Source organism: Stegostoma tigrinum, chromosome 8, assembly GCF_030684315.1.
Source record: "Stegostoma tigrinum isolate sSteTig4 chromosome 8, sSteTig4.hap1, whole genome shotgun sequence".
In the NCBI taxonomy this organism is placed as follows: domain Eukaryota; kingdom Metazoa; phylum Chordata; class Chondrichthyes; order Orectolobiformes; family Stegostomatidae; genus Stegostoma; species Stegostoma tigrinum.
The window spans coordinates 7883281-7911072 of record NC_081361.1 but is presented as its reverse complement, the minus strand read 5'-3'; the positions used below and the strand labels follow the sequence as shown (position 1 = coordinate 7911072).

At 44.7% G+C, this 27792-nt stretch overlaps 1 protein-coding gene and 1 long non-coding RNA gene across 8 annotated transcripts in view; one reads left to right on the top strand and one right to left on the bottom strand.

The window, feature by feature from the left end:
- LOC125456173 (uncharacterized) overlaps nucleotides 1-27792 on the top strand; it is a 117789-nt gene that overhangs the window by 55005 nt on the left and 34992 nt on the right. The window contains exons 14-16 of the mRNA XM_059648228.1: nucleotides 2930-3013; nucleotides 4418-4459; nucleotides 5051-5108. Of these exons, the coding sequence (XP_059504211.1) occupies nucleotides 2930-3013; nucleotides 4418-4459; nucleotides 5051-5108 (184 nt within the window). The remainder of the gene's footprint in view (nucleotides 1-2929; nucleotides 3014-4417; nucleotides 4460-5050; nucleotides 5109-27792) is intronic.
- Nucleotides 12045-27256, bottom strand: LOC125456175 (uncharacterized). Of its 7 annotated transcripts, XR_007248407.2 has the most exons (6): nucleotides 27167-27256; nucleotides 24645-24989; nucleotides 23795-23973; nucleotides 20534-20781; nucleotides 16277-16315; nucleotides 12045-15407 (listed from the first exon to the last, which is right to left on the bottom strand). It is a non-coding gene; the product is annotated as an uncharacterized LOC125456175 (long non-coding RNA). The 7 variants fall into 7 exon arrangements; XR_007248406.2 differs by lacking the exon at nucleotides 16277-16315; XR_009446043.1 differs by having other exon boundaries at nucleotides 12045-16315; nucleotides 20534-20570.

Sequence of the window (27792 nt, the reverse complement as noted above, 5' to 3'; positions counted from 1 at the left end):
ATGGAGAGACTATCCTATGAGGAGAAGTTGAGTAGGTTTGGTTTGTACACGGTGGAGCTTAGAAGAATGAGAGGAAGCCTTATTTAAATATTCAAGATTTTTATGGGATTTGACAAAGGGATGTTGTTTTCCCTTGTGGGTCAGTCTAGGACCCGAGAGCATCATCTCAGAATAAGAGATCATCCATCGAGAGTAGAGATGAGAAGGAAGTGATCAGATGGTAGGGAAGTTCTAAAATTCCTTACAGTAGAGGGCTGTCAAGGCTAAGTCATAAAGTACATTCAATGCTGAGACAGACAGATCTTTAATCAGGAAGGAATCAAGGGTTCTGGGTAAAAAGGCAGGTAAGTGGAGTTGAGGATGATCAGATCAGACAACTCCACTCCTAGGTCTTATGCTCATAATAAATAGGAGCAGGAGTAGACCAATCAGCCGATTGAGTACAGTCATTCAGTACGGTCCTGACTGATCTGGAGTCCTAACTCCACTTTCCTGCTCCCTCACCACATCCTTTGGTTTTGTGAGAGAGCAATGTTCTGACACCCTCAGCCTTCAATAGATTCAACAATGGGGCACCTCTGAGTGATTCTCAACATTCTGAGTGAAGAGGGCTTTCCTCGTCTGTGCTTCCTAAAAGTGATCATCCCCCTCTCCCCTTGTTTTGGAGCCCCCTTATCAATGAAAACAGCCTTCGTGTCTACCCTCTGTTTCAGAGCCTTGTAGGTTTCAGGACAGACCCTCAAACATAGTGAGTATTCACTGCCATACCTCCGCTACACATTCTCTCTTCCCAGGCCAGAACCAACAGAGCACTCCAGATGTGCTCTCGCAAAAAAGCTGTTACAACAGTAGTGGGTACACCCTTTACTTCTGTACTCTGCTACCCTTGCAATAACAGCCGCTGTGCCATCATGCTCGCTGCATCTATATGCCACGTTCTCACAAGTCTCAAAGGGGAGGCAGAGCTGGTACTGAATAAAGGACAAAACCGATGATGCTGCACTACAAAAGGAGATGGGAATGGCAGAAATAAAGAAATGTAAGATGTGCGCAGAAATATCATAAACGGTCCAGCAGAACTGTCAGCAACTGCCATCTTTTGCAAAGAATTGGGACAAGGATTCTGATCTGAAGTGTTTGAACTGGAGTTTGAGTTTAAAAAGACTGAAGTGTCTCATAGATGTGGGTTTACCACCAGAAGGACATTTTGTTTGATGTGGCAATGCTTGTTATCTTGTCATGTCTTGTTATCCATATGTTATGGCACAGGAGACTATTGGATGTCATGGTATTGAAGAATCTAACAGACATATGTTACAAATAGTGAGTTATATAATAACATTGCATTCCTTAGACACATCAGTGTCTGGGCTAACATGGAGCATTGCATAAAGTAGTATGCTTCCAATACAGCATCATGCTGCGAGCAACCCTTGATAAGATGGAGTCAGAGAGCTTTCTATCTTCAAGTTGCATGCTGCAAACCAGGGATGATGTCATGAGCGTGTCTCCTAAAGATATGCTGACTCCGAGAAAGAGCAACAATAACATTCTTCAGTAGTCACTGGAATATCATGGCAGGCCGAAGACAAGAATGAAGTATGAGCAAGATGGAGAAGGATGTTGGAAGACAAAGACAAGTTCAGGGTGCTGCTTTAGGAGCTGAATGGAGGAGTTCTGCATGGCCACCCCAATCAACATTGCCTCTCCCTCCAGTGTTAGAAGACATGAACACTGAGGGTCTGCAATCAATAGTAAACTGCATTCTCACTTGAGCCTTGAGCAGCACAGAGAGATGGGCTGAAAGGATAGTTACTGCATCTCCCCAGACAGTGAATGGCAGGAGAAAGGAATGATGGAATGGATCAGGATGTCGTGGAGGGAGCATTCCCATTGGAATGTTGGGAAGAGGCAGAGCAAGGGAGTATGTATTCGGTGGTGACATTATGATGGAGCTGGTGGCAAAGGTGAAGGAAGAATCTTTTAGAGTCATAGAGTCACACAGCATTGAGACAGATCCTTCGATCTAGATAGTCCATAATTACAAATTAATCTAGTCCCACCTGCCTATGCATGGCTCATATCCCTCCAAACATTTCTTTTACATGTACTTATCTAAATGTTTTCTTAAACGTTGTAATTGTACCCAATTCCACCACTTCCTCTGAAAGTTCATTCCACACAAAAAACTACCCTTTGTGTAAAAAAAAATTACCCCATCTCCTTTTTTAAATCTCTCTCTTCTCACTTTAAAAATATGCTGCTAGTCTTGAAATCCCCCACCCTGGGGAAAAGACACCTGCCATTCATCTTATCTATGCCCCTCATGATTTTACAAACCTCTATCTGGTCACTCCTCAACCTGCTATGCTCCAGTGAATAAAGTCCCAGCCTATCCAACCTCTCCTTATAACTCAAACCCTACATTCCTGGCAACATCCTGGTAAATTTCTTCTGACCTTGTCCAGTTTAATAATATCCTTCCTATAACTGAGCAACCAGAGCTGGACACAGTTCTCCAGAAGGGGCCTCACCGACATCCTGTACAATTTCAACATGAAGTCCCAACTCCTATTCTCAAAGGGCTGAGCAATGAAGGCAAGCATGCTAAACACCTTAACCACTCTGTCTATATTGGATGTGAACTTCAAAGACTTATGTACCTGGAGGCTGGGAGCACAGGACTCATGATTGGTTTCCCTTGTCCCCAGTGGGAGTGGGAGGGAAGGAGATGGTGTTGAGGGAGGTATACTCTGAGGTGGACGTACTATTGTCTGGGCCTTGAGCAGGTGGCAATATCATGTATGTGCAGACTGACAGAGTCAGCATTCGTCCACGATTCCTAGTTTAGTGTGAATTGTCCTATTGTGAGATGATACTAGCAACTGTGCTATCATTTTGTGTCACTGTTGGCTCATCTGTCTTCCAGAGGAGTTCCCGACCCTCCGGTTCACACTGGCAAAAGGGATCCAGTTACTGATGCCTCAGGAGAAGGACAATGCCAATGCTGCAGGTGAGACTCAATCCTGAGCTGGCCCTGATTTGGAATCCTGCTCAATTTGTCCTTTTATAGAGGCAGGGTTCCCAGCTTGGAATAAGAACAGAAAGGTTCAGCACATCAGACACTGTCTGGGGTGAGAGGATCTGAATTAATGTTTTGTGTGGAATATGACTCTGTTTGAGAACTTCAAAGGACTGTGCCTTGGAATTCTGTGGAAATAACAGACATCTGCCCTTCCAGCATCCCTGGTTTTGGATAGATATTTTCTGAACCTGTTCAGTGGTGTCATTACACACTTCTGGAGCAGATGGGACTTGAACCCAGGCCCCCTAGCTCAGAGGTAGCTAAACTGCCATTGTGCCACAAGGGTCCCCCTGATCTTGGTTTATTATTTTCTGATTAACCTGTCAGAGTTGTTGTAACACACTTCTGGAGCAGGTGGGACTTGAACACTGGGCTCCTGGTCCAGGGGTACTTGGTCTTGAATACCACTGCCGATTCAATCGGGTTCAGCAGTCAGCAGCTACCATTTATAAATCCATACTGATTCTCTCCAATCCCTTTCTAAATCCAATCATTCTCTCTGATCGAATGTTTTCAAGGTGTTACTTAATGATGGACTCTGTAATTGCTGAGCAACAAATGTTGGATTTACCAGTTTACCTGTTTCACATTTTGTAATTAGCAGAGACACCGGTCTATATTTGAAACCTGAAAGGTCATATTTAGTTTGGTTTTCTCATTGTGTGTTTCTGTCAGCTTGTCTGTCTTTTGCTGTTTCTGTAAGGGTCTGTGTTTCTGTCAGTGTCTGCATGTGTGTGCTTCAGTCGGTCTCTTTGTATTTCTGTCAAGGTCGCTCGCTGTCTCTCTCTCTCTCTCTCTCTCTCTCACACGCGTGCGCCCTCTCTCTCCTTCTTTCTCTGTTTCTGTCAGGGCCTCTTTCTTTCTCTCTTTTGCGGCTGTGTTTCCTGTTGGTTTTTCAGATTTTTTCATGCCTATCTCCTCTTTACCACCCTTATGAGACAATTCCCCAATCCCAGAGATCTCTGTATGTTTCTGATGGCCCTGCCCCCCCCTCACTGTGTGTGTGTGCGTGTTACTGTTGGATGTTTATGTGGACAATCCATACTGCTCCATTGGCTCCTGTGGACTCGAACATTGACAGCGTATACCATCAGAGACAGAAGTTCAGCATGGAAGAATACCAATGCAATTACCCCTGGTATCACGAGACACCATGTTGCAGGCCAGAGGGAGCTTCTGTCCCTGGCAGAAATCAGTGAGAGATGTCATTGACCACAGACAGAGCTCAGCTGTATGGCTGCCTTGCCTCACCTTCACCTCACTGAAAGTTGTGATCATCCTTCCAACGTGTTGTTCAGCTTCGTAACTCTCTCCTTTTATCTCTCTCTGTAGAACAAGAGAAGGATGCTGTCCGGGAATCTCAGATCTCTCAAAGTGAGTCAGGAGTGCACAGAGCTGCAGAGGTGCTGTGGGACGTGAGCAGAGCCCCTGAGCTCAGCTTCACTGACATCGGGATGGTGTCAGGTGTTGGAGGGGCAGGGGTTTGGGTCTTCCAGTTTCCTCCCATAGTCCAAAGATATGCAGGCTAAATGGATTGGCCATCTAAATTGCCCATAATTTTCAGGAATGTGTAAATTATGGGGATGGGTCTGGGTGGGATGCTCTGAGAGTCAGTGTGGACTTGTTAGGCCAAATGGCCTGTTCCCACACTGTAGGGATTCTATAAAACCACACCGTATCACCATCACCACCCCCACCCCCCCTCCCAAACAACTGTTCTGATCAGGATCATATGTAATACCTTAATCTTCTAACCTTGAGGACACACAGTCATACTTCTCAAAATGTTAACCCTTTTATCATGTAATCCATTCTGGGGAATCTACATTGTCTGCCCATTAATGCCAATATATTTTTCCAACCTACTAACAGAAGTGTTACTTAAAGCTATTTTGTTTAGTGTTTTTTTTCCTAAAGCTGCTACAATGATGATCTGTTGCTCTCTCCATGCCCAACGGAATCCAGAAGGGAAGAATCCAATGAATAGCAGAGTCTCCATCTCAAGTCAGGGCCAAGCGTCAGTGTAAGTGACTATTTTGATATCGTGTTTGACAGATTAGTGTGAAGCAGAATATAACACTGCAAAACTGAACTGTTATATTTCCAAGAATTCCCTCATTTCTTTTCCCATATTTATCCATATCCTTCCCTGACCTAATACACTCCATTTGCCATCTATTCTCCTTTCTCTTTTACCCTGCACCTTAACAGAAAACTTCTTCCTTTCTTCCTGATCGTCTCTACTAGATTCCATGATGGTTCAGGCTCCCAGACATCAGGGGCAGCATGGTGGGTCAGTGCTTAGTGCTGTTATCTCAGCACTAGGGACCCAAGTGTGATTCCACCTCGGGTGACTGTCTATGGGGAATCTGTATGTTCTCCCTGTGTATGTGCATTTTCCGCTGGGTGCTCTGGTTTCCTCCCACAGATCAAAGATGTACGGGTGAGGTGGATTAGCCATGGGGAATTACAGGGGTAAGCAGTGAGTCTCTGTGGGATGATCTTCAGAAGGCTGGTGTGGACTCAATGGGACTGTAGGGATTCAATAATCTTTAGTCCTATCAGCAGGCTTAAATGTTGGTCCAGGCTGTTTTAAGCATATAGTCTTTGTTCTTTGTGCCGCCAGTCCTAGATCTAGTACTGGTCATGCATCAGCCATAGTTTGCTTACATTTTAATTTGAACGCTATACCTATGATACTGCCCCATGGGTGCCACTTTGACTTGCCAGTGGTATTGTGATAGTGGCTACATTTGAAACAGAATATAGTCGTGTCTGTTGTCTTTTCTTTTAGCAGCAGGCCCAAAATGTCATCTATGCTGTCACCTAGTCGCACTTCGTATCTGTCGGTGCAGTAGTACTACATCTCTGATCCACCGTGATGAACATGAAGTAACATGCAACTAATCTTTCTAGTGTTTCTATTGAGTTTATGAATGGATTACGGAGCTTTACAATCAAATACCAGTCACACTCAACTGTCCTCGTTGCTTGCTGATGCTTCACAATTGCACCCAAGCTCCTGCTGAGATTCTCATGTGGATAATGAATGGACCAGGGGAGCTGCAGTCACAATACAACATGTACACCTTTTCACCAAGGACGTGGTCACTACCCAGGCAATGAGCAGCGTATTTCACAGCAGGAGCTGCCAATAATCAGGATAACAAGAGTTTGTGACCATTCTGCAGAAGTCCAAAGGGGCATGTATAATGCCTGGGCTTGATTATGTGCAAAATACTCAAATCATGCAGAGGTCCAAAGAGAGCCAGCAATCGAGACCACAAATCACAACATTAGCTAATAAAGAAATGTAAGGTACAGACAGAGCGTTGGTGTTTGTTTACAGAAGTTAGAATTATAAAGCAGAGAAATTACAGTAAACCTTAAGGTGATACTACAGAATTGATAGGTTGTACCTATCAGGAATGAAGGGCCGCATGGTGGCACAGTGGTTAGCACTGCTGTCTCACAGCACCAGGGACCCGGGTTCAATTCCATCCTTGGGCGACTGTCTGTGAGGAGTTTGCACATTCTCCCCATGTCTGCGCAGGTTTCCTCCGGGTGCTCTGGTTTCTTCCCACAGTCCAAAGATGTGCAGGCTAGGTGGATTGGTGATGCTAAATTGCCCATAGTGTACAGGGAAGTGTAGATTAGGTGGGTTATAGGGGGATGGGTGTAGGTGGAATGCTCTGAGGTTCGGTGTGGGCTTGTTGGGCCGAAGGGCCTGTTTTCACACTGTAGGGATTCTATTCTATATAATGTATAAAATCTTGTGGGTTTGCATACACATCTTTTAAGCTAACAGAGTGAATAGGCTGATGGGAACATACTTGGGATCTCTGGCTCTATCTGTGGCTTGGTGAGCAGGCAAATGTTAAACCTTTGGTTAGACCATTGCTGGAATCAAGACCTTTCTGAGGGTGCAAAGAATATTCATCAGCATGGTTGCAGGGGCGAGCAACTTCAGTTCTGAAGATAAGTTAGGACTGTTCCCCTTGTAGGAATAAAAAACTGAGCAGATATCTGAAAGAGCAATTCAAAATAAGCATGGAGTAAATAAGGAGAAAGTTGTGGAGGACAGATTATTGAACATGTTCAAAGAGGGGGGAGGTATAAAGGGGCAGCTCAGTGGTCAGCACTGCTGCTGCACAGTATCAGGGACACAGGTTCAATTCCAGTTTTGGCAACTGGTACATGGACTTTGCACATTCTCCCCATGTCTGTTTGGGTTTCCTCTGGGTGTCCCAGTTTCCTCCCACAAAGATGTGCTGAGTAGGTGGATTGGCTATGCTAAAATTGCCCATAGTGTCTGGGGCTGTGTAGGTCATGTGGATTCACTGTGGGAAATGTAGGACTACAGGGGTGAAGTGGGGTGGGAGGGGTGTGGTGAGTCTGGGCAGGATGCTCTTCAGAGAGTCAATGTGGACTTGCTGAATCGAATGGCCTGTTTCCACTCTTTAGGGATTTAAAATGTTCAACACTCATGAAAAGATCGATAGCAAAAGGCTACTGATTGAATGTAATTGGTAAAAGAAGCAAAAGTGAGATGGAGAAAAACATTTTCAACCCGTGAGTGGTTGAGGTGTGGAGTGTACTGACTGAGAATGTGGTGGAGGCAGCTTCAACTGAAACATTCCGAAGGGAATGAGGCTGTTATTTGAAAAGGAACAATGTGCAGGGTGACGGGGAGAAGGCAGGAGAATGACACTGAGTGAATTGCTCATTCAGAGAGCCGGTCCAGACAAAATAGGCAGAATGCCACTACACTCTTGCATCTGAGTGCTGGTCCAAATTGTGCAAGGTTTAGTTACAATAAATAGAGAAACATCCCAAGACTGAAGGGTCTCTAACCAAGGTTTTGGAGTAGATTTGTAGTTCAGGTTGTGGGTGTTGAGGTTGTTGTTTGGCTCGCCGAGCCGGCCTCTTGTTTTGCAGACGTTCCGTCACCATGCTCAGTAACATCCTTAGTGCAGCCTCCGATGAAGAGTCAGTGTGTTTTCCCGCCTGGTTTTTAAACTCTGGAGTCCGTTGAGATGGGTTGCCTCACCTGTGGGTTTCCTTCATAGTGGAATGTATATGGGGTTGAGATCGATGTGTTTGTTAATGGCATGCTCCATGGAGTGCCATGCTTCTAGGAATTCACATGCCTATCTCTGCCTAGCCTGTCCCAGGATCTTGGTGTTGTCCCAGTCGAAGTGGTGCCTTCTTGAAGCACTGCAGTCCAGGTGCTGTAGGTAGATCCACAATGCCATTAGATTAGGATTTTCACCCAGAACTGTAAAAGAGCAGTAATATATATTGCCAACTCAGAATAGTGTATGTGGCTCAGACAGCAAGTGCAGAGTCTGGTGTTCCATTGTATCTGCTGCCCCCCCACCCCCGCCACCTCTAGGAGTTAAAAGGTCACCGCTCTTTGAAGGTGCTACTGAAACAATTGCTGCAGTGTAGTCGTAGATGTTACATGTGCTATTGCTCATGCATCAGAAGCAGAGGGAGTGCCAACTAAGTGGGCTGATTTGTCCTCGAGCTGCACTCAGCCAAGCAAGTGTAAAATATTCCATCCCACTGCTGATGTGTGTCTTCAGAATGGAAAAGAAACACTAGACCACAAAGATAACTGTATTTTATGACAGGTATTCCAGAGTTGGAAAGGACTGCTTAATTGTGTGGTGAAAGAGATTCAAAATGATAACCTTCAAAACAGGAATCCGATAAATACTGGAAGAAGCAATATGCAGGTTTCTGGAGATCTGGAAAGGAAGAGACGAACTTGGTTGAGGGAGCTGCCATAGACTCAATGGGCTGAGTGGCTGCTTCTTCTGTAGTTAGGAAAGCACGAGACAATTTAACATTTAAATAGATTACACAAAAGTTTGATCATGAAGATTACCATCAGACTTTTATACCATTAACAAATTGCACAGCTGATAATTAAACTAGACTCAAAAGAAACACGGGCGAGGTCCCGGCGGACTGGAGAATTGCTAATGTTGCCCCCTTGTTTAAAAAGGGTAGTGCAGGGATAATCCAGGTAATTATCAACCGGTAAGCCTAACGTCAGTGGTAGGGAAGCCGCTGGAAAAGATACTGAGAGATAGGATCTATTCCCATTTGGAAGAAAATGGGCTTATCAGTGATAGACAACATGGTTTTGTGCAGGCATGTTTATGTCTTACCAACTTAATAGAATTGAGAATGTGACAAAGTTGATTGATGAGGGGAAGGCTGTAGATGTCATATACATGGACTTCAGTAAGGCGTTTGATAAAGTTCCCCATGGCAGGCTGATGGAAAAAGTGAAGTTGCATGGGGTCCAGGGTGTGCTAGCTAGATGGATAAAATACTGGCTAGGCAACAGGAGACAGAGAGTAGTAGTGGAAGGGGATTTCTCAAATTGGAGACCTGTGACCAGTGGTGTTCCACAGGGATCTGTGCTAGGACCACTGTTGTTTGTAATATGTGTGAATGATTTGGAGGACGGTATAGGTGGTCTGATTGGCAAGTTTTCAGATGACACGAAGATTGGTGGAGTAACAGATAGTGAAGGGGACTGTCAGAGATTACAGCAGAATACAGATAGATTGGAGAGTGGAGCAGATAAATGGCAGATGGAGTTCAATCCAGGCAAATGAAAGGTGATGCATTTTGGAAGATCTAATTCAAGAGTGAACTATACAATAAATGGAAAAGTCCTGGGTAAAATTGATGTACAGAGAGATCGGGGTGTTCAGGTCCATTGTGTCCTGAAGGTGGCAATGCAGGTCAATAGAGTGGTCAAGAAGGCATACAGCATGCTTTCCTTCATCGGATGGGGTATTGAGTACAAGAGTTGGCAGGTCATGTTGCAGTTGTGTAAGACTTTGGTTCAGCCACGTTTAGAGTACTGCGTACAGTTCTGGTCACATTACCAAAAGGATGTGGATGCTTTGGTGAGGGTGCAGATGAGGTTCACCAGGATGTTGCCTGGTATGGAGGGTGCTAGCTATGAAGAAAGGTTGAGTACATTTAGAACATTACAACACAGTACAGGCCCTTCGGCCCTCGATGTTGTGCTGATCTGTCATACCGATCTCAAGCCCATCTAACCTACACTATTCCATGTACGTCCATATGCTTATCCAATGACGACTTAAATGTACCTAAAGTTGGTGAATCTACTACCGTTGCAGGCAAAGCTTTCCATTCCCTTACTACTCTGAGTAAAGAAACTACCTCTGACATCTGTCCCATATCTTTCACCCCTCAATTTAAAGCTATTCCTCCTCGTGCTCGCCGTCACCATCCCAGGAAAAAGGCTCTCCCTATCCACCCTATCTAACCCTCTGATTATTTTATATGTTTCAATTAAGTCACCTTTCAACCTTCTTCTCTCTAACGAAAACAGCCTCAAGTCCCTCAGCCTTTCCTCATAAGACCTTCCCTCCATACCAGGCAACATACTAATAAATCTCCTCTGCACCCTTTCCAAAGCTTCCACATCCTTCTTATAATGCGATGACCAGAACTGTATGCAATACTCCAAGTGCGGCCGCACCAGAGTTTTGTACAGCTGCAGCATAACCTCTTGGTTCCGGAACTCGATCTCTCTGCTCATCTACACTGCTAAGAATCTTACCATTAGCCCTGTACTTTTCCTTCTGGTTACTCCTACCAAAGTGCATCACCTCACACTTGTCTGCATTAAACTCCATTTGCCACCTCTCAGCCCAGCTCTGCAGCTTATCTATGTCTCTCTGCAACCTACAGCATCCTTCGTCACTATCCACAACTCCACCGACCTTAGTGTCATCTGCAAATTTATTAACCCATCCTTCTACGCCCTTATCCAGGTCATTTATAAAAATGACAAACAGCAGTGGACCCAACACCGACCCTTGCGGTACACCACTAGTAACTGGTCTCCAGGATGAACATTTCCCATCAACTACCACCCTCTGTCTTCTTTCAGCAAGCCAATTTCCGATCCAAACTGCTATATCTCCCACAATTCCATTCCTTCGCATTTTGTACAATAGCCTACTGTGTGGAACCTTATCAAACGCCTTGCTGAGTAGATTATGATTATTTTCATTAGAAAGACAGAGATTGAGGGGGGATGTGATTGAGGTCTACAAAAATAATGAGAGTTATAGACAGGATGGATAGCAAGAAGGTTTTTCCAGAGTGGGGGACTCAATTACTCGGGGTCATGAGTTCCAAGAGAGAGAAGGAAAGTCTATGGGAGATATGCATGGAAAGTTCTTTAAGCAGAGGGTGATGGGTGCCTGGAATGCATTGCCAGCGGAGGTGATAGATGCAGACATAATGGTGTCTTTTAAGATATATCAGGACAGGTAAATGGATGGGAAGGGAGCAAGGGGTACAGACCCTTAGAAAATAGATGACATGTTTAGACAGAGGATCTCGATTGGTGCAGCTTGGAGAGCCAAAGGGCCTGTTCTTGTGCTGTAATTTTCTTTGTTCTCTGAAACAAAACAAAGTCAAATACACTCAGGTTGCTGGTTTCATTTGACACTCCATATGTCTGAGAATCCTTTAGGGACTTTTTCATCACAGGCAGCATTGTGAAAAAGGACACTGTCAAGAAATGAGTGCAACCTGCTTTTTGTGAGAAACACTTTATACGATAGAAATTTCTCAATGCAAAGGGAGGGGAAAGGAGGATTACTGGCACCCATCCTACCTGTTCAGAAATAAACTGGACCCATGGAAGGTTAGAGCATTATTCAGGCCCACAAGGGATTACATTAGAGTACAAGAAGCAACTTCAAGTAACAGCCAGCTTGTGTTTGACAGGACATGATAGGTGTCAGTTCATTCAGCTTTACAAACTAACTTGTATTCTGTAAAATCAAAATGACCTCCTGTCAGACAAGGAATAATCAGCTAGAGACATGAAACTCTGCTCAGAACTGAGAGATTGTGTTCAAAGAACCAGACGACCAGGATCAATGAGTGGTGAAAATAGCCTCTTTATTGTACGTTCATTGCAACACAATGCAAAGCGAAATGGAATCCCAAAAACATTGCTTAAAAGCAGCCGTTTTTATATAGATTTCAAGCATATGTTAACATTGTAACACTTGAGTGTTAAGGCAGTAGATACTGTACAAAAGCTGTTTTGCAGGAAATCGGAGATGGTTCAAATGTGCTAAATGTTAGTGGTTGTTGTTGAGGTTAATGGTTATTTTAACAAGATTAGAGTGTTTGTCTAGTTTGTCCTTGCATAATTCAAAAGGTGTACGTCTTGCTATTTTCAAGGTTAGAATTTTAAAGTTAGAAAAAGGCAACTTGTGTTTTTTAAAAAAGTCTAAATTCCCAACAGTTTTGACTGTGGTTTTTATTTACTATCGCTTGTTTAGTTAGTTTCTTGGTTGCGTCCATCTATAGGTTCTTTTTACTATCATTCCTTCATTAATTCGGTTTCGTGGTCACACCTGTCGTATGTGCTGTCCATTTCATTCATTCAAGGTTGTGCGGATCTGGACATACCGCTGTGAGTTTTGTTAGTAGGTTAAAGGTTGCTCTCACACTGCATAGCGTATGTTAGTTTTATTAGTGGGGTGAGGTTTTATATACATGTTGAATAAAAACTTGGGACAAGTACCTGGTTACATAATACACAGGAAAAGGCTGCAGGGAAGTAACATTTTACTTGAAAGGAAAAGGGCTAATTCAATTATCAGAGACAGCAAGATGCAGAGCCAAATGAACACAGCAGACCAAGCAGTGTCGAGTGGAGCAGGAAAGCTGATCTTTTGGCCTAAACCCTTCTTCAGAAATCTAAGGTCTAGGCCCGAAACGTCAGCTTTCCTGCTCCTCTGATGCTGCTTGGCTTGCTGTGTTGATCTAGCTCTACACCTTGTCTTAGATTCTCCAGCATCTGCAGTTCCTACTATCTCTAATCCAATTATCTCCTTTGATACTTGGAGCTATTCTAGCTGGAGAGAGAAGATAAACAGCACCTACTTAGCACCTATTCACAGTTGGATGTTAACATCAAACAACGCTATTTTTGGTGTGGGGGTGCAAAACAGCTTCATCCTGTAGTAAGATAACAAAGTGTGGAGCTGGATGAACACAGCAGGCCAAGCAGCATCTCAGGAGCACAAAAGCTGACGTTTTGGGCTTAGACCCTTCATCAGAGGGGGGATGGGGAGAGGAAACTGGAATAAATAGGGAGAGAGGGGGAGGCGGACCGAAGATGGAGAGAAAAGAGGATAGGTAGAGAGGAGAGTATAGGTGAGGAGGTAGGGAGGGGAGAGGTCAGTCCAGGGAAGACGGACAGGTCGAGGAGGCGGGATGATGTGGTAGGTAGGAAATGGAGGTGCGGCTTGAGGTGGGAGGAAGGGATGGGTGAGAGGAAGAACAGATTAGGGAAGCGGAGACAGGCTGGGCTGGTTTTGGGATGCAGTGGGGGGAGGGGATGAGCTGGGCTGGTTTTGGGATGCAGTGATGGAAGGGGAGATTTTGAAGCTTGTGAAGTCCACATTGATACCATTGGGCTGCAGGGTTCCCAAGCGGAATATGAGTTGCTGTTCTTGCAACCTTCTGGTGGCATCATTGTGGCACTGCAGGAGGCCCATTATGGACATGTCGTCTGAGGAATGGGAGGGGGAGTTAAAATGGTTCGCGACTGGGAGGTGCAGTTGTTTTGTTGCGAACCGAGCGGAGGTGTTCTGCAAAGCGGTCCCCAAGCCTCCGCTTGGTTTCCCCAATGTAGAGGTAGCCACACTGGGTACAATGGATACAATATACCACATTGGCAGACGTGCAGGTGAACATCTGCTTGACATGGAAGGTCATCTTGGGGCCTGGGATGGGGGTGAGGGAGGTGGTGTGGGGGAAAGTGTAGCACTTCTTGCGGTTGCAGGGGAAGGTGCCAGGTGTGGTGGGGTTGGAGGCGAGTGTGGAGCGGACAAGGGAGTTGCGGAGAGAGTGGTCTCTCCGGAAGGCAGACAAGGGTGGGGATGGAAAAATAGCTTGGGTGGTGGGGTCGGATTGTAGATGGCGGAAGTGTTGGAGGATGATGCGTTGTATCCGGAGATTGGTGGGGTGGTATGTGAGAACGAGGGGGATCCTCTGGGGGCGGTTGTGACGGGGGCGGGGTGTGAGGGATGTGTTGCAGGAAATGCGGGAGACGCCGTCAAGGGTGTTCTCGACCACTGCAGGGGGAAATTTGCGGTCCTTGAAGAACGTGGGCATCTGGGATGTGCGGGAGTGGAATGCCTCATCCTGGGAGCAGATGCGGCGGAGGTGGAGGAATTGGGAATAGGGGATTGAATTTTTGCAGGAGGGTGGGTGGGAGGAGGTGTATTCTAGGTAGCTGTGGGAGTCAGTGGGCTTGAAATGGACATCAGTTTCGAGCTGGTTACCTGAGATGGAGACTGAGAGGTGCAGGAAGGTGAGGGATGTATTGGAGATGGCCTAGGTGAGCTTGAGGTTGGGGTGGAAGGTGTTGGTGAAGTGGATGAACTGTTCGAGCTCCTTTGGGGAGCAAGAGGCAGCGCCGATACAGTCATCAATGTAACGGAGGAAGAGGTGGGGTTTGGGGCCTGTGTAGGTACGGAAGAGGGACTGTTCCACGTAACCTATAAAGTGGCAGGCATAGCTTGGGCCCACGCGAGTATCCATGGCCACCTGTAGTATCTGCTCAGTTCTGTTAGTTGTTGCATTTGACTGCACCTTTGAATGGAATGTGGGTCTTGTTAAACAGGGTTGTTTACATAGCAATTTACGAATGACTGCACTTTCAAGTGGGGTGTAATGCAAATTGAAGTGGCTGTAACCTGATACAACCGGGCAGCACAGTGGCTTAGTGGTTAGCACTGCACCCTCACATCAACAGGGATCCGGGTTCAATTCCAGCCACGGGCAACTGTCTGTGTAGAGTTTGCACATTCTCCCCATGCCTGCGTGGGTTTCCTCCAGGTGCCCTGGTTTCCTCCCACAGTCCAAAGATGTGCAGGCTAGGTAGATTGGCCATGCTAAATTGCCCAGTGTTCAGGGATGTGTAGATTAGGAGGGTTTATGGGGGGGAGGGGGACAGGTCTGGGTGGGATGCTCCATGCTCCAAAGGGACCTGTTGGGCTGAAGGGCCTGTTTCCACACTGTAGGGAATCTAATCTAATCTAGAAGCAAGCCCCTGAATTAGTTTGAATGGAGAAGGAAGGTAGGCTGGTACATGGAAATCTGCAGTTACTATTATAACCATTGATTAATAGATATGATTTACTGAGTTATATTAGAAGTTGTTAACAGCAATGAATACTGATAAATCGGAACGCAGAGAGATACAACACAGAGCCACAGTCAGCATCTGTAAAATAGAACAGACAGGTCAGTAACTGGGGGGGGAAGAGATCTTTTAAAAAAAATACTTAAGCACCTCCCATCTTCTATCATTGGAACCCCCACCTTTCGTTAGTCTGCACATTTGATCCTGCCTTTCTAGTGGCCATTTAATGTAATAGCACCACATATAAAAAGAGATAAAGGGTCAGCACGGTCGCTCAGTGGTTAGCACTGCAGCCTTACAGTGCCAGGGACCCAGATTCGCTTCCAGCCTCAGATAACTGTCTGTGCAGAGTTTGCACATTCTCCCCATGTCTGCGTGGGTTTCCTCCGGGTGCTCCAGTTTCCTCCCACAGTCCAAAGATGTGCAGGCTAGGTGGATCAGCCATGCTAAATTGCCTGTAGTGTTCAGGGGTGTGCGAGTTATAGGGGGATGGGTATGGGTGCGGTGGTGTGGACTTTCGTGCCAAAGGGCCTGTTTCCACACTGTAGGGAATCTAATCTAATCCAATAATTAGCTAGTCTCTGCCCTTAGTCTTTAGTTTAGCCACAGTTCAGGTTTCATTTGTCACGAGCCTCCATTATAAACATTTCTAATCTAATCTAATCTAAACAGAAGATTTTCTATATCACATGCCCTCCCACTTATTCTTCAGTAATCTACAGTGTGACTAAATGATGAGGGAACAAGATAGAAATTACATGTATAAAGCTCTACTTCCTGAGTAGCTAATAGTGAAATCTGTTCATTGAGCTGCAGGATACATCAGAGCGTTTACTTGGAGTTTCATAGTGCAATCAAAATGTAAACAGTGTCATCATAAACATCCTGCTGCTGAAAATTAAATAGGCAGATATATTTAATCAATTTCACTGCATTCACAATTCACTTACCATGCTCATGTGATCACAGCCTCCATGCCCAGGCCTCATCTGCCAACATGAAATCATTATTAGGGCCCATGCCTTCATATCAACTGATATGGTACTGCTAAAGTGAACGCCAGTCTAATCTGGATTATTCTGCACCCCAGCATACCCAAAAATTTTGAAAGCAATTACAGATAAAGTGAGATAAATGTAAGGCAATTCACTTTTGGGCAGGAAAACAAGGCAAGGAAATTATGAATGATGAACACTAGAACCCTAGGAAGCACCATGGATCTGAGGGACCTTGGAGTGTTAGTACACTCATCCTTTAAGGTAGGGGAACAGGTGGATAAAGTGGTTAAGAAGGTGTATGGTATACTTGTCTTTATTAACACAGGCACAGAGTTTAAGAGCAGGAAGGCGATGCTGGAACTGTATAAAATGTTGGTTAGACCACAGCTGGTGTTGTGTGTAGTTCTGGAATCCACATTATAGGAGGGACGTGATAGCACTAGGAGAGGATGCAGAGGAGATTTATCAGGATGTCAGCTCATCCTGTGAGTTTCAGATTTGAAGAGAGATTGAACAGTCTGGGTAAAAACCAAAAGAACTGCAGATGCTGTAAATCAGGAACAAAAACAAAGTTGCTGGAAAAGCTCAGCAGGTCTGGCAGCATCTGGGGAGGAGAAAACTTAGAGTTAATGTTTCGGGTCTGGTTCTGAGGAAGGGTCACCGGACCCGAAACATTAACTGTTTTCTCTTCCACAGATGCTGCCAGACCTGCTGAGCTTTTCCAGCAACTTTGTTTTTGTTCTTGAACAGTCTGGGGCTGGTTTCCTGAGAGCAGAGGAGGTTGAAATATACAAAATTATGAGGGGCATAGACAGGAAGAAACCTTTCCCCATGATGGAGGGATGAATGACCCTTGTACACAAATTTAAGATCAAGGGCTGAAGGTTCAGAGGAGATGTAAGCATAAACTTTTTCACCCAGGGGGTGGTGGGAATCTGGAACTCGATGCCTGTCAGAGTGGTATAGCCAGAAACCCTCAGAACATTTAGATATCCAGTCATGATACCAAGTGCTGAAAAGTGAGATTAGACTAGTTAAGTGGTTGTTTTTGACAAAGACTTCGTGACTACAATAGGTCCTTGAGCTGTTTACTTGCAATCATGTCTACTTTTATCAATCTCAAGGGAAACTTCTGGAGTTATCCTGACCTCACCAATAGGATGCAAAAAAAACCCCATAACATTAGCTCAAATGGTCAGAGTACACAAGTTGTGATTTTGATATTTCATTTGATGAAAATTACATTTGTTTGTAGGCAGCTACATTTCTATACATGCAAGAGACAGATAGACCAAGACAACTTTGGGATATTCTACACCCAGTCTGTATGGAATGGTCCAAATCTATTTTGGTTTAATGGAATAGCCTTGATTGCTGAACAAATGGGAGTGAGTGTCATTTGAAATGAAAACCTGTATTTTTAAACAGACACAAAGTGTCAGGTGTACTTCTGTTCAAAATAATCCTAATTTCTCACAGCAAAAAATAATGGTCTCAGCAAATTCTGCTCAAAGTTTAAATTGCATCCAATTGAACAGAATTCCGATTAAACCTGAGTAAATGTGGACACAGAACATCAGTACACAGAATAAATAATGGCTTTCCACTAGGTGGAGCCAATCATGTGCCCATGTGCACTGATTCCTTCTTTAGCTCAGTGTTCATCTTTTTTTATTACACCTGAAAACATCCCAAGCAACTTCAAACGTAGTTAAAAAGTTTTGTTTTGTTTGTGCAAGGTAATCAGAAATGTCCATTCAAGCCACTCACTATTCTGAGTCAGAAAAAGATAGCTGTTCCTTCAGTGTCTCTGGGTCAGTATCCTGGAATTCCCTCTCTAACAGCATTGTGATTGATACCACACCAAATGGACTGTAACGATTCAAGAAAACACAGCACCACCACCTTCAAGGGCAACTAGGGATGGGAAATAAACTGGTCCAGCCAGCAACCCCTAACTCCCCAAAATTAAACAGAATTGTCTGTTTTTAAACGTTCATTCTCTCAACTTCAGTCAACCAATATACTAGGTCAAGGTGTGTGAAATCTGTGGCTGAAAGCATTCTGGCCTGGATTAGATTAGATTCCCTCCAGTGTGGAAACAGGCCATTTGGCCCAACAAGTCCACACCGCCCCTCAAAGCATCCCACTCAGACCCATTCACCTATAATCCACACACCCCTGAACACTACGGGCAATTTAGCATGGCCAATCAACCTAGACTGCACATCTTTGGACGGTGGGAGGAAACCGGAGCACCCGGAGGAAACCCACACAGACATGGGGAGAATGTGCAAACTCCACACAGACAGTCGCCCGAGGCTGGAATTGAACCCGGGTCCCTGGAGCTGTGAGCCTGCAGTGCTAACCACTGAGCCACCGTGGTGTTCCTCAGGAGCAGCAAATTTATAGTAAATGCTCATCGATCCAGTGTTGATAGTCCTTAAGGTATCGCAACATAAACAAGAGTTAACATCAGTCCAACCGAATGAGCTATTTGACCAAACAGCACTGGTTTTACAGAATAACATTTCTGCGCTGCGAACTGAACAGTGAATATGGAGAATAACAAACTTATTTTTGATAGTTTCCCTAACTGGTCGCAGGCAATGTAAAACACCCCAAAGACCAAAACCATACTTTACAGAGATGATCAGGCACCAATCATGTTGCATCCAATACATACATCCCTAGATCCAAACAAGAATTCTTGTTTCCACACTGTTTATTTACTCAGTCAGGCTGGAGTTGAAAAATTCCCAAGGATAGAACACAGTGCATTAGATATTATTTTGCATTAATTTTTGTGATCTTAGGGTTTTCACGAACAGCAGCATTTGTTAGCCATCCTCATTTACCCTGCAGAAGATATTGGTGAGCCTCAGTTTTGAATCACTGTGATCCATGTGGTGTAAGAATGCATACAGAATTGTTAGGAGAGGGAGTAACAAGGTTTTGACCCAGCAACAGCTATGGCATGTCTATACAGTTCCAAGTGAATACTGTTTGGGCGGGACACTTGTAGGGGGTGGTGTTGCCATGTATTTGCTGCCCTTGTCCTTCCAGATGGTAGAAGAGGGACTTCGCATCTTGTAGGTGATACACATGGTTGTCATTGTGAATCAAGAAGGGAGTAAATGGTGGTAGATGAAATTAAGCTGATCTGTACTGGTGTTTGAGATTCTTGAGCATTGTTCAAGCTAAACTAAATTAGACAGTGCAAAATATTCCACAGCAATTCTGACTTAAGACTTGTAGATGACGAACAGGCTTTATGGAGTCACGATGTGCAACATTCCCAATCTCTGCTGACTTTCTGTAACCACGAGACTGGCACAATCACATTTCTGGTCACAAGGGTGATGTGGGAGAATGTTCAGAGCTGTTTAGATCCAATTGTCAGTCATGGTCTTTGCTTTCAATTTGGGAAACACAACTGCTGCTTTCCAAATTGAGTTGCAAATGATACCAAAAACAGTCTAACCATTAGCAAACAGCTTCACTTCTGACCTTATGAAGAAGGGAGGGTCTTTATGAAGCAGGTGGTGATTACTGGGCCTTACACACATATTGAGGAATTACTGCAACAATGTCAAGAAGGTGCTTAAATAAGTAACTTCAAACATCCGCAATCTTCCTTTGCGTTCTTCTGATTCAGACTGGTGTTGAGCTTTCACCTCAATTCCAACTGATTTCAATTTTAGTGAAGCTCCATGAGGCTTCATTCAATCAAATGCTGCCTTGATCACAAAGGACAATCACTCAATTCACTCCTGGATCTCAGCTCTTCAATTATTTGTGGAACAATTAAGATGAGCAGACTTACGAGTAGTAAAGCAGCTAGGACTAAAGCCCTATTTCGTGGGCAGGTGATGGTGAAATCTGGTCTGAGTTGCAAGACACAGCGTTTACTTTGAACCTCATGGTGAAATTAACATGTAAACTTGGTCATCATTCACATCCTGTCCCTGAATATTAAACAGCAGATATACTGTACTGGGGATATTTTATGAACATTGACACTTGGGGAACAAGATCTCTTATTAATTTGAAAACCTGATATGTCTCGTGTTTACGAACAGCTGTTTTATACTGTACTACACAGTGGTCTGACTGGAGTACAAATTGACTTACAAATGTACTCAAGAATGGAATAGAATTTCTGGACTGTGTTTCGTAGAAATTCTATTGTATTCACAATTCACTTACCATACTGTAATGACCACAGGCTCCCAGTCCAGACGCGCTGTCAACAACATGAGATAATTATTAGTGTCCAAACCATTGTACCAATAACTGAACTCCAGTCTGAGGAAAGAGAAAGGTGGGATGCATCCTGTTTCATCCTGTAGCTATCCAGTTGCAACTAGAGCCCAACATCAACATCTTCCTGCAAGCTAAAGTGCTTGCTTGAGAGATCGGAAGCTTCACATGTCCCAATTTGGGAACAACCTTCACTGTTGAACAAATTAGAGTGTCATTTGAAATCAAAATGCAGCACATTGAAGAGAAAAGAAAACGTGAAAAACACTTCTTCAAAGCATTTCTCATCTTAGAGAAAGACTGACCTCAGCAATTTAATTTGTTAAATCTGCATCACTCCTTAGAATTACAGGGGAGAGTGGACATTGCCAAACAGATAGGAAAGAATAAAATAGGCAACTCTTGAGAAATTTCTGAACAACTCTACTGGTATGCATGTTTATAATGGGCACAATTAATCCCTGTTTGAAGTACGAGTATCTACATATTCCTGAACACAGCAATGAGCAGGAACAGACAACAGCTGTACTATGATTTAATTTGTTAAGGTACAAGAAGCCAGAATTAGAGGGGCTTGAAGGAGAGTTAAGAGATAGGGAGTAGTAAGGCTAAGTGGGAACTTAAAAGCAAGAATGAGAATCAAACAGCAACAAAAGCTATGAACACACTGCAGGTAGGGTGGCAGAAGCCCAGTGCCCAAGAGCAGAACTGAAACCTGGTAAATATTCTCAAAAGTATTAAACATGCCTCCAGGGCTCTTGTGGTGCAGACAGTGTCCCTATCTCTAAGCCAGGAGGCCTGGGTTCAAGTTCCACCTAGTACATTGGTATGTATTAGCACCTCTGAACAGGCTGAAGAGAAAATATCTTTTATCAAGTCTCCTCGTAACCAAAACCACACCCCCGCCCCCACCCAAAATAGGCAGTAACTAACATGTACACTGGAGTTTCATCCACAACATGCCAGCAGTTCTGTGGACAGTGTGGCTGCAAGGTCAGCTCTGCACCAGCCTACAGAACACATCATCCTTGATAAGAGGGTGTCCACTGCTTTGGCAATAGACAGAGCTGAAGGAACAAACAATGCAAGATCAGGCCACTGACTTAAAAATCAGCTGCACTTCTTGCCCTGCCCAGCCACTACAGTTTACAGCAAGGGGTAGGCTATTCAGTCCCTCAAGTTTATTTCATAACTCAAGTAGGTCATGGCTGACTGAATTCTAACCCCATTTGCTGGCCTTGGTTCCAACACCCTCAGAGACCTCTTCCACCAGACATCTATCAAACTCACTTTTAAAATTGCCAAATTTATTGGTTTGTCAGAACCCTACTGTTCAATTCAGGAACGAGTTTGAACAAAAACAGCCCCTGAACAGATGATGCTCGCAATCAGAGGATCCCTGCCTTCAATGAATGAGCAACTTTTAAATATTCATTTAAAGTAAGGGAGTGTCGGAAAATTGTTAATGTGACACCCCTGTTTAAAAAGGGAGTAAGGCAAAAGACAGAAAAATACATGGCAATTAGCCCAACCTCAATCATGGGTAAGATTTTGGAGTCCATGGTGACGGGTGAGATTTCTGAACACTTGGAAGGGTTTAATAAAACAGGGCAAAGTCAACAAGGCATCATCTAGGGGAGGTCATGGCAGACAAATCTGTTAGAATTCTTTAAGGAACTAACAAGCAGGTTAGACCAAGGAGAGCCAATGGATGTTATCTACCTGGGCTTCAAAAAGGCCTCTGACATTGTGCCACACAGGGGGCTGCTGAGTAAGATAAGGGCCCAAGGTGTTACAGGCAAGGTACTGGAACAGACAGGAGACTGGCTATCTGGCAAAAGGCAGAGAGTGAGGATAAAAGGGTCTTTCTCAGGATGACAGCCACAAGTGGTGTTCCACAAGGGTCAGTTCTGAGACCACAACTTTTCACGTTATACATTAACGAACTAAATGAGGAAACTGAGCATATTCTGGCTACATTTGCAGATAATACAAAGATGGGTAGAGGGATAGGCAGTATTGAGGAGTCAGGAAGCTGCAGAAGGATTTGGACAGGTTAGGAGAGTGGGCAAAGAGGTGACAGATGGAGTACAAAGTGGGGAAGTGTGAGGTAAAAAGAACAGAGGCAAAGACTACTTTCTAAATGGGGAGAAAATTCAGAAAGCTCAAATACATAGAGACTTGGAAGTTCTAGCCCTAGGATTCTCTCAAGGTAAATTTGCAGGTTGAGTCCATAGTAAGGAAGGCAAATGCAATTTTAGCATTTATTTTGAGAGGACTGGAGTGTAAAAGCAGGGATGTCTTCTGAGGCTCTAAAGGTTCTAGTCAGGCCACATTTGGCAAATTGTGTGCAGTTTTAGGCCCCATATCTCAGGAAGGACATACAGGCCCTGGAGTGGGTTCAGAGGAGGTTCATGAGAATGGTTCCAGGAATGAAAAGCTTAACATATGAAGTACATTTGAGAACTCTGGGTCTACACTCGATGGAGTTTAGAAGGATGAGGGGGGAATCTAACTGAAACTTACAAAATACTGAATGGCCTGGACAGATAGGATGTTGGGAAGATGTTTGGCAGATGAGACTTGCACCTGAGGGCACAGCCTTAGAGTAAAAGTAAGATCTTTTAGAAGAGAGATAAGGAGAAACCGCTTCAACCTGAGTGTGGTGAATCTATGGAACTCATTACTTCAGAAAGCTGTGGAGTCCAGGTCATTCTATATATTTAAGACAGAGATAGCTAGGTTCTTCGTCGTCAAGGGGATCAAGGGTTATGGTGAGAAAACAGGAGAGTGGGCGTGAGAAACTTATCAGCTATGATGAAATGGCCGAGCAGACTCAAGAGGCTGAACGGCCTACTTTTTGCTCCTATGTCTTATGGTCATTTTCTGAACCTCAGTAAACCAGGGCAAGGTTGTGCAATTTGAGGCTGAAACAGTTTGAGAGTCAGCACCTGATTTCTCAAACCTGTAAATTTAGTGGTGGCGCTCACTGATGCAGCCTGTTTTCACTCGTAAGTCGGAGTTAATTTCAGTTCAGCAGAGCTGAGGAAGTTGCTTTATTTAATCTCTGAACTGACTGGTCACATCAGAGAGCAAGTAAACCTATTTCAGAATTTGCACTCCATCAGTGTAAACAGAAATCACTTTAAATACCAAGACCATTCTTTATGAAGGTGACTAATCACCTTGCATTCACTGCTCACCCACCTTTACTCTTAAAACAGGCATAGAACTGGATGAACACAGCAGGCCAAGCAGCATCAGAGGAGCAGGAAAGCCGACGTTTCATGATGAGACCCTTCTTCAGAGAAAGCCAGTGCTGACTCTTAAACTGTTTCAGCTCCACACCTTGTTATCTCAGATTCTCCAGCAGGCAGTTCCTACATCTTTTAAAACAGGCATTGTTTTTAAAGCAAGGAGTAAATACTGAGACTAACCAGGGATAATTCAGTCACAAAACAGGCAGAAGCAATGTACCCATTTTATTCCCAATAAGTGAATGTTACCTGTAGTTATTTGTACAGCAATCAGATAAACACTGATACCAGATGAAGAGTGACGCGAGGTAAAGTTTAAAGATTAAAGCTCAAATTCTTGAACAGCTAATAGTGAAATCTGTCCCTGAGAGTTGCAGGATACATCAGAGTGTTTACTTGGAGTTTCATGGTGAAATCAACATGTAAACAGTGTCAATCATTCAAATCCTGCTGCTAAAAACTAACACGTAGATATATGCTGAAAAACACAGCCTCACCCCCTGCAACACTAAGAACACTATTCAAAAATCACTCATGTGATCCATGTCCTGGGTTCCTCTGTCAACAACATGAAACAATCATCAGTACCCAGATCACTGTCACCAACAGAACACATTCTGCACCTTAAACTATAACCAGCTGAACACATGCATGTGCACTGAAGGATGCATCAGAGCGTTTACTTTGAAGATCAGTAACATCACATTTCCCAATAATCATCACTTGCATCATCCAACGCAGAATCACAACAGAGCCTGGACACTAACAGAACACTAAAAGAACAACAGTGGTACACTCACCTTTAATGATTGGGATATGGCTGTCAGTGGGAAGGCACCATTCCAGATTTTCCTCAAGAAGGCTGTGCTAAACTGCGGTTGTCAATTTGGTGTCAGTTAGGGAGCTCCAGGATTTTCATTCAGAAATGATTAAGGAGTGATGATGCATCTTGGAACTGAACGTGAAGTTGGTACCTTCCCTCGTATTCACAATCTCCAAGTCAGTACAAATGCCAGGTTTGGAGACTTTCTACAACCCATTCTCTGTGTAGTAGTCTGCAGTTAAAGCATACCAATGGGAGATGGAGCTCATTGTGCTTGATCCACTGGACCATTCTGTGAGTTCGTTGTTGAAGATGCAGTCACCTAGACAAATAGACAGCATGGTGTTAACAGTGGAGAACTACAAAGTGGTGACTTTCCTCACAGCCATTTGTGGTCCATCAGACCCCCTCCCCACCTCCATTTTTTCAAATCCTGTCTTGCTAAACTGTGGGATTCCTAGCATTTTTTCCCCTCACAGGTTAGTTCATATTATCTCTTTGGACGTTGTTCGGGTGGAGGGTTTGAGCTATAGCGAGAGGCATAATAGACTGGAGCTATTTTCCCTGGAGCATTGGAGACAGGGCGTTGACCTTCAAAGAGGTTTATAAAATCATGAGGGGTACGGATAGGTGTGGGAACTTCCAAATCTAGAGGGCATAGATTAAGGTGAGGAGGGGGAACTTTTTCCACACAGAGGGTGGTGCATGTATGGAATGAACTGCTGGGGAAGTGGAGGAGACTGGTACAAGTACAACATTTAAAAGGCATCTGGATGGGAATACGAATAGGAAGGGTTTGGAGGGATATGGGCTAAATGCTGAAATATGGGGCCAGATTTATTAAGGACATCTGGTTGGCATGGATGAGTTGGACAGAAATGTCTGTTTCTGTGCTGTACATCTCTCTGACTAAGATTCCTCTTCAAACTTCTCATCATGCCTCAAAAAAAATCTACACCCAGCTCCCTCGGTGCCTGACAATTTTCATGCTGCTGCCTCAAATTCGTGCCCATCTTTCTCAAGTTCCGCATCTGATTACCTCTTGTCCAAGTAGCATCCAACATGATGACTGAAGAAAATTGTTCTTCATCTCAACCCATCTACCACATTATTCTCATAAAACACCTTTCCACTTGTGTCCAGCTGGAATGTCAGGGGCTGCTCTCATTTAGTCCCAAGTCTACTTACTTTGTTAATAGCAAAAGAAACAATGAGTCATCCCAACAAATTTAACCACTATTGCCTCCTCCTCCCCTCAGCTCTTGCAGTTATTGAACAGCTCCTTCCAAGACTTTCCACCTAGGAGAACAAGGGCGGTTACATGGAAACACCACCACCTGCAAGATTCCCTTCCAGCCACTTACCATCCTGACTTAGCAACAGTGAATGAACATCAATGTTACTACGTCAAAATCTGGAACTCCCCTTCCAAGGGCATTGTGGGTCAACCTATAGCTCATGTCCTGCAGTGGTTCAAGAAGGCAGCTCATCACCACCTACTCAAAGGCAACTAGGCATGAGCAATAATGCTGGCCCAGCAGTGACACCCAGATCCACTGCATTTGTGCTTTAAGTAGCACTGGATGAGTAGGCATTTCCTCCAACTAAATGTTGCGCAGATTAAAGTAATTGTTTTCAATCCTCACTCCAAACCCCATTGCTGAGCTTCTACGTGCATGGGCAACAGTAGGTGAAACCAGTGTGGACAATCTTGGTGATCAGAGATAATGGGAACTGCAGATGCTGGAGAATCCAAGATAACAAAGTGTGAAGCTGGATGAACACAGCAGGCCAAGCAGCATCTCGGGAGCGCAAAAGCTGACGTTTCGGGCCTAGACCCTTCGCTGATGAGAAGGCGGAAACGTCCGCTTTTGTGCTCCTGAGATGCTGCTTGGCCTGCTGTGTTCATGCAGCTTCACACTTTGTTAACTTGGACAATCTTGGTGCCAGATTTGACTCTGAACTCCAAGCCTCACGGGGCTGTTCTCGCCGAACTTGACTACTTCCACTTTCAGCTCCCTTCCATTCATAGACTCGTACATCATCACCGGCAGTCCCGCGCACTGCACCCCGACGAGCCCCACCAATCCCCGCGCCAACGCACCGACATCACCTCAACCCCGAGCCACTCCCCGCGCCTGTGCACCGTCATGCCAAACCCCTTCCCGCGCCTGCGCACCAACACGCCGAAAATGCCAACCTTTCGCGTTTGTGCAACAACACCGCCACCGGCATGCCCCATAATTTTCTCTCAAACACGTTTCCCGATGTCGCGGATCGACAACGGCGGCGACAGCCCCAACCGGAATAACCTGTACCCGCATAGAAAAGACGCGAATGCAGCGAAATCCCTCCCCCCTCCTGAGGTAAATGGGGGAATTCGCGCAAGGCAACAGAATCGGCCATACTCGGACTATGATAAACTTATATTGTATATATACATAATACTTGCGAATGCGCTTTTATTTTAGTCTTGAATTCTTTTCAGCAAATAGCTACCGAGTGATCCATGGCGATTTACGGGCACTGTAGAAACGCGAATCTCGGCGTGGCGGAACCTCATACCATGTGACCAAGACCTAGTGATTGGGGTCGGCGTATCACTGGCCACGCCCCCCGATAGGCTAATAAACGAGTGAACTCCTCCCATTGAAGTGAAAGTGGATCAGCGAAGGTAGGAAGTGCAGATGCTGGAGAATCTGAGCTAACAAGGTGTAGAGCTGGATGAACACAGCAGGCCAAACAGCATCAGAGGAGCAGGAAAGCTGACGTTTCAATATTAGCTCATGAAGTGAAATTGGAGTTCGCTTACTCAGCATTTCCTTGTTTGGTACCTGTTGCGAAGGATGGGTCTGGCCTCTGCACTGCAAAACACTTCAAGTAGTTGATAAAGTGTGGAGCTGGATGAACACAGCAGGCCAAGCAGCATCTCAGGCACACAAAAGCTGACCTTTTGGGCCTAGACCTGTCATCAGAGAGGGGGATGGGGAGAGGGTTCTGAAATAAATAAGGAGGGGGAGGCGGCCGAAGATGGAGAGAAAAGAAGATAGGCGGAGTGGAGAGTATAGGTGGGGAGGTAGGGAGTGGATAGGTCAGTCTAGGGAGGACGGACAGGTCAAAGAGGC